At 48.3% G+C, this 6,465-nt stretch overlaps 1 protein-coding gene across 1 annotated transcript in view; it reads left to right on the top strand.

Moving 5' to 3' along the window:
* The window catches only part of CASZ1 (castor zinc finger 1), a 45,626-nt gene that overhangs the window by 16,379 nt on the left and 22,782 nt on the right, over nt 1–6,465 (top strand). The window contains 3 exon segments of the mRNA XM_009877737.1: nt 841–1,005; nt 3,511–3,683; nt 4,409–5,277. Coding sequence (XP_009876039.1) covers nt 841–1,005; nt 3,511–3,683; nt 4,409–5,277 — 1,207 coding nt within the window.

Here is a 6,465-nt window from a genome sequence, read left to right as displayed (position 1 = left end):
GTGGGAGCGATAATCATTTGTTTCCTGTGAGGGAGACTAGAAAAGTTGTTGAACATTAGAATACAGCCCTTTTCAATTACTCCTCAAAATAAATGGATATTGATTTCTTTTTTTAAAAAAATCAGATTTACTTTCCCACCTTCACTGTTAAATATTGATGTCTGTGGGAAATAGAAATGAAAAGCTTCATTTTAAAGGCACTTAGCCTGCTCTGACAGTGGGGTACCCCTTCATTACTTCAGGCAGGTAGAGGATGAAAAGGATATTCTGGTCATATAGACTGAACTCTGAGCTCTACTACCACCTTCTTCTGTGACTGAAAGAAAGTTCTGTGTCCCCTTCTCCTGAAAAAGCCATCCTACCTTGCAGGGGAGGCAGAAGACTTAAAATAAAAAAAGCAGAGTGTTTTTCCCAATTTCTAGTCTGACATGAATGTGGCAGCCAGTGTCTTGCGAATCACTACAGCAAGTGATTTGGAAGCTTGGATGGTTCTCTTGCAGGCTGTTTAGTTCACTGGTTTACTTTCTAACTATAGCAGTTCTTGAGATAGTAGCAGCTAAAATTATGTTAGAAGAATTGCAGTCTTAAAGCCACAGGGAGCGAATTCTGGACATCACCCCAGTGTCGAGTTCACGACTTCTCACATGGGTGTACTCTACCAAGAAGATGCAGGCACACAACTCCTCTTCAGTCTGACTGGCTTGGGGTGATTACCGCTGGGCTTTAACCTCCTGGGACTATAAGTTTATTCGTAAAAAACCCCAACAACCACCCTACCCCCAGGATTACTCACCCGCTCCCATCACATCCGTCTCACTGTCTGTCTCGGTATCTTTCCAGAGATTCACTAGTAAACAGGATGTGATTCGACATTACAACATGCACAAGAAACGTGATAATTCCCTCCAGCACGGCTTCATGCGCTTCAGCCCCTTGGATGACTGTAGCGTGTACTATCACGGCTGCCACCTGAACGGGAAAAGCACACACTACCACTGCATGCAGGTAACGGCCGGACGGGGAATAGCGCTCGCACACAAGGCGAATGGAGAGCCAGTGTCTGAGCCATATCATTGCTGGGCTGGACTGAAAGGATTCGTGAGTTCAGGCAACCCAGCATGTCCTTGTTAGAGAGCGAGGGGCTGTCCAGAGGCCAGGCGGGGACACCCACAGCCCTTCCTGCTCACTTCTCATTCAGGCACCTCTTTAAGGAGCCTGAGCTCTGTCCTCGTTGCCCTGCGCAAGTGTTGGGAAGGGTGAGGGGAAGCACAGGTCTCTGGTTTTAGAAGCCTTGTGCACACAGTGAGGCAAAGCAGGTCTCGGAGTTTTCTCACAGTCTTGGACCTCACTTGTTCAAACAAGTCCTGTTCTCTGAGATTGAGGGCCCACTCTGCGATGCCACTGCTCTGCCTCGACTCAAATCTGATCTGTCACTCCCTTGAAATCGGACTTTTCTGTGACACATCTGCCCTTTAACACGGGGTTAATTCCCTCCATAATCAATTTCTGAAGTAATTCAACTTTAATGTCACATATCTAGACTTAACACCCCTGGATCCCCATCTCCCTCACGAGTACCTCTCTGTGGTGTAGGCTGGGAGCTTTGTTTCAAGGGTCAGCTTCCAGCAGAGCCGTCACCAGAGCTGGGAGTCGCCGCACAGGTGTGACTGTGACGCCTTTACTTCTTTTAGACACGGACACACTGGATTGTTTGGGTCTTGCCCTGATCTCTCTTCAGATTAGAGGGTTTGATAGGTTCTTGTTTCTTTGGAGCCCTGCGAACGCACTGTGGTGACAGGCAGAATAATCAGGCTTTCCTGCTCTGAAAACTCAGGTCTCGCTTCCTACCCTATCCCAACAGTTTAAGACCTGGGTTAAAGTCACAAGGCCTTAATCACATGCTTAAATGCTTTGCTGGGCTAGACTTCAGCATATGTTTAACTTGAAGTCAGGTAAGCTTTCTGAAGTCAATGGGGCTTAAGCACATACTTAAATGTTAGGCATGCACTCAAGTGCTGTTCTGAATAGGGGTTGTTTTAAGCTTGTGCTTACAACATTTGATAAATTGGGAACTTCATGTGACTTTCTCTTGAGGACATTTTTCTGTTACGCTTCCATAATATTGATTTAGTTTCTTCAATTGACCAGGATGGGATTTGTTTTATTTTTTTTTTCACAGTATGAGGAGGGTTTCACAGCTTTAAGTCACTCTGAGTTCGAACAGAGACCCTCGTTTACACAGCTATATATGGGTAATTCCATCCTGTGCCCACTGTCTACCAGTAAAATAATGCCCATGTAAGCAGTGTCTTACAGAAAAGGTGTCTGAATATAAACTCCCAATTAAAGAAAATACTGCGTAAATGGCAGAATTTGTGCCATCCATCTCATGGTTGTTTTTTTTTCTTTATGTCCATAATTGGTGTGGATAAAATTCAGTTAGTTGTTTATATAAACTGACATTTTTTAGGCTTTAGCACCAAGAGCTGCATTGCAAATTATTCCTAAGGAGGTTTTTGTTTAATTCTTTTTTTTAATGCCGTGCAGGGTCTGTGTTTTTTCAAGGTGTCAGTGCAGAGAGAGAGAGGCTCTTTTATATTGGAAATAGCTGGAGATACTTTCTTTTTTTTTTTTTCCTGGGTATTTGTCATGGGTTTTGTTATAGCCTGTTTGAATCAACCTGGGCTGAACTAAGAGGTGGTGTTTTCGTTCTCTTCACTTCTGAGATGGTGCAGGCATTGGCACACGTCGTGCTAGAGAAGAAAAGAAAAAAAAATCCTCCCTCAGCAGTGCTGAGGACGTTTTCAGATTCCAGTGTTTTTTACTCAATATGGCAAAGTTGCCCGCTTTACCCAGAGGAAGGCAGGTTTTCAGCATTCCGTCCTCGTCACACCATTCCCATTTGCTGCACGAGTTTAAAATTATTGGAGTGGTAGTCTTGAACAGTGACGGGCAAAAAAGTCACCAGTTTGCTAAGGTCAGCTGAGCATGGGGTTTATGCCTCGCTAGAATGAAACCAGTATATTACAAGCTCAAAAGATTGGCCTCATGTTGCACCACCCTGCCTTACCTCCCAGAGGGCTAAAGAGGTAAATAACTCATTCCCATTCAATTTTGTATTTCCCAGATAGATAAAAGTCCTACTTCATTCCATGTTGCTTCAAGATAATAACAAGTAACGGCGTCCGTCACTGTTCTTTTCTCCCTAAGAGCAGGAACCCTGCTTACTGCCTTCCTGAGCAGGCATAAGTACCCATAGCTGCTCTTCTATCCCTTTGCACCCTTCCCTTTCTTTCTTAGTTTTTCACACCCGGAGAGTTGGGGTTTTTTCCGCAACTGCTGTACCTGTCTTTAGATTGGGAATTAAAGCGATGACTTAATACTCCTAGGAGAAGTGCACGAGCGCAACTATTAAATGTCTGTGTGGTGCTCATGTGTTTATTGTTGCTGATGATAATGGTAGGCGGTTAAAACACCGTGCTGATGACTCCCTGTTTTGGCCTGGGGTAGGTGGGTTGTAACAAGGTCTACACGAGCACCTCTGACGTGATGACCCATGAGAACTTTCACAAGAAGAACACGCAGCTCATCAATGACGGGTTTCAGCGGTTCCGTGCCACAGAGGACTGCGGCACTGTGGAATGCCAGTTCTACGGGCAGAAAACCACTCACTTTCACTGCAGGTGAGACAGCAGGGAAGGGAGGAGTCCTGCCTCAGAGTTGAGTGGTCTGTTTACCTCCTTCTGCCAAGTCATAAAGTCAGGAGTGTACACAGGGACTTGATTTTCCCTTCTCAGTACTGTTCTTGAGAGAACTCATGTTCCAGGGCAGATGCAATTTCCAGGGTCTTAGCACAGACCACTCTGAAGGCAGGAGTGTGGTCTGAGGAGAGGGTACCCACTAGAAAACACATCCTAGAATCAGCTGGGAAAGAGATCAGAGTGCTCTTCAGTGTTAGACTGAAGTAGACCACTAATATGCTGCTAACGGCACTTCCCCGCTAGAGTTCTTGCCAACCAACTCATCCCTTTCAGGGCCAGACTCTGCCTTCTGTACACAAGTGCTCTTGTACTGATTTCTCGTGTTCTCAAGAAGAGTAGGGAACCACAATTTGTATCTCACTCCCCGTGAGCTGCTGTTTTGGTTGGAACTATTAGTGGTGGGTGCCTGCATCCCCACGTTGTCGTGGCTGTTCCTGAGTGGAGCGAGCTTCTCAGCTCTCTCCCATGGCAGCGTTTCTGCTTGCCTTGGTGTCACAGGTTGACACACAATAAGCTCCTTGACCTTTGCAGCCAGGGCCATTGTCTCATCCTGGCCCTGGTCCTTACCCCAGAGGTAGGCAGGTGACAGCAGTTGTGCTCCTAGCCCACACAGCCAACCACCCCTCTCCTCCTCGATGCCCTTGCAGGCGACCTGGGTGTACATTCACCTTCAAGAACAAGTGTGACATTGAGAAGCACAAGAGCTACCACATCAAAGATGATGCCTATGCCAAGGATGGCTTCAAGAAGTTCTACAAGTATGAGGAATGCAAGTATGAGGGCTGTGTCTACAGTAAGGCCACCAACCACTTCCACTGCATAAGGGCAGGCTGTGGCTTCACCTTCACCTCCACCAGCCAGATGACCTCCCATAAACGCAAACACGAGCGCCGGCACATCCGGAGCTCAGGAGTGCTGGGCCTGCCTGCCTCTCTCCTCGGGTCCAAGGATAACGAGCAAGAGGAGTCGAGTAACGATGACCTTATTGACTTCTCCGCTATGAGCTCAAAGAACTCCAGCCTGAGTGCCTCCCCCACGAGTCAACAGTCTTCCGTTTCTCTCATAGTCCCAGCTGCACCCTCCTCTGCTGCTGAGCTTGCTTCCTCACAGGCCAGCAAGTCTGCCAACAGCATGACACCAGCCATCAAGATCTCTGGCCTGCTCTCCCAGGCTCTTCCCAGCAATATACCCTTGGCCCTGGCACTCTCCAACTCAGGACTTCCTGGAACACCTGGATCCTTCTTCCCCATCATCCCCAGCCGGGTCTCTACACCACTTCCTGCCAGCTCCGCTAATCTGATGACGGCTGGTTCTTCTGGCACCAATCCAACATCATCCACCTCTACAGATTCCGCGTCCCAGACCACTTCGGGGTCTGGTGAGCCAGCGGCGACTTCTTCTCCAGCTCCAGCGGCATCTATAATGGAAAGGATCTCTGCTAGCAAGGGATTAATCTCTCCTATGATGGCCAGGCTGGCAGCAGCTGCACTCAAGCCCTCGGTGGCACTTGAAGCAGGTGAGTTACCCTCATCAGTTGTCCTTATGGGGTTAGGAAGAGCAGTGCCTGATGACTTGGAAAGGAGGGAGTGAGAAGCCACGCAGTTGTCCCTGGCACTGGAGTTGGAGAGGAGGTAGTAAAGGAGCCACCTAATGGGAGAATAAATTTGGTCGTGTCCAGTTAACCCTTGAGGAGGGCAGTCTGACTCTACCCCTGTGGCCAGAAGAGATGCAGGAAACGCAGCTTTGCCCACAAACGGAGCAGGCTCCAGCAGCCTACACCCTCTCCTGCAGAAGGTGTTGATTTTAGCTGAGCCTGGTGGTGTTGACCCTGTAGCTTATGGGGTGGCTAGTTCTGTGCTCCATCTCTGTTGTCCCAGCTGTGGGTTTGCAGGCGGTGTTGGTACAGTCCACAGACTGGACCTTTCTCCTGTTCATTTCTTGCAAGCTGTGCTTCTCTGTCCATGGCGGCACCACGAGAGGGATGGGATGGGCAAGAGAAGTCGCCCAGGGCAGCCCAGAGCTCTCCCTGCTGCCACCAAGACCTGGAGCAGGTCGTTGCCTGTGCCCAGCCCGGTCAGCAGGGACGTGGGGCTCCCTCGGGAGCACAGGGTCCCTCCACAACCCCCGGCTGAACACGGTCAGCTTGTGGTGGGCACCGTGGGGTGGTGGAGAGGAGGCTCGTGGCGGCGGTACCCGATCTGATTAAAGAGGGAGGGGAACTTTCACATACTTTCAAAATTATTATTTGAAAAATTGTTTCCTAAAGCAGAGAAAGGTCATTGAGGGAACTATTTTCCTTTATTTTTTAATAAAATGCCACTTGCTGTCTGAGAAGCAGCTCGCCGTCAGCTGTACTGCCGGAGGGTAAATTAATATTTTAGTCACTTGGGGATTGTGGAAAAAAGCTCTGCAGACATGTTCCTGTCAGCAACTTTTTTTCCCTCCTTTTTTCTTTGCTGTTCTTCCTAATTTTTTTTTCTTCCTCCCGTTTTCCCCTCTTCCCTCTTTTTCTCTCTTCCTTTAATTTGACTTTTTCTTCCACGAGCTCAGCACTAAACCTCCTCCCCAAGCCACCCCCTCCCAAAAAAAAAAAAAAAGAAAGAATTCCCCTTCTTTTTGTGGGGCCAAGGCGATGGTGGTGGCCAGAGGTCGCGCGGTTTGAACCGATCCCATTGGCTGTCACCTTCGATAGGCCCGGGCGGGC

This window comes from Apaloderma vittatum, unplaced genomic scaffold (assembly GCF_000703405.1).
Source record: "Apaloderma vittatum isolate BGI_N311 unplaced genomic scaffold, ASM70340v1 scaffold22061, whole genome shotgun sequence".
NCBI lineage: Eukaryota > Metazoa > Chordata > Aves > Trogoniformes > Trogonidae > Apaloderma > Apaloderma vittatum.
The sequence above is the reverse complement of the archived record's forward strand: the minus strand, read 5'-3'. Positions and strand labels throughout refer to the sequence as shown.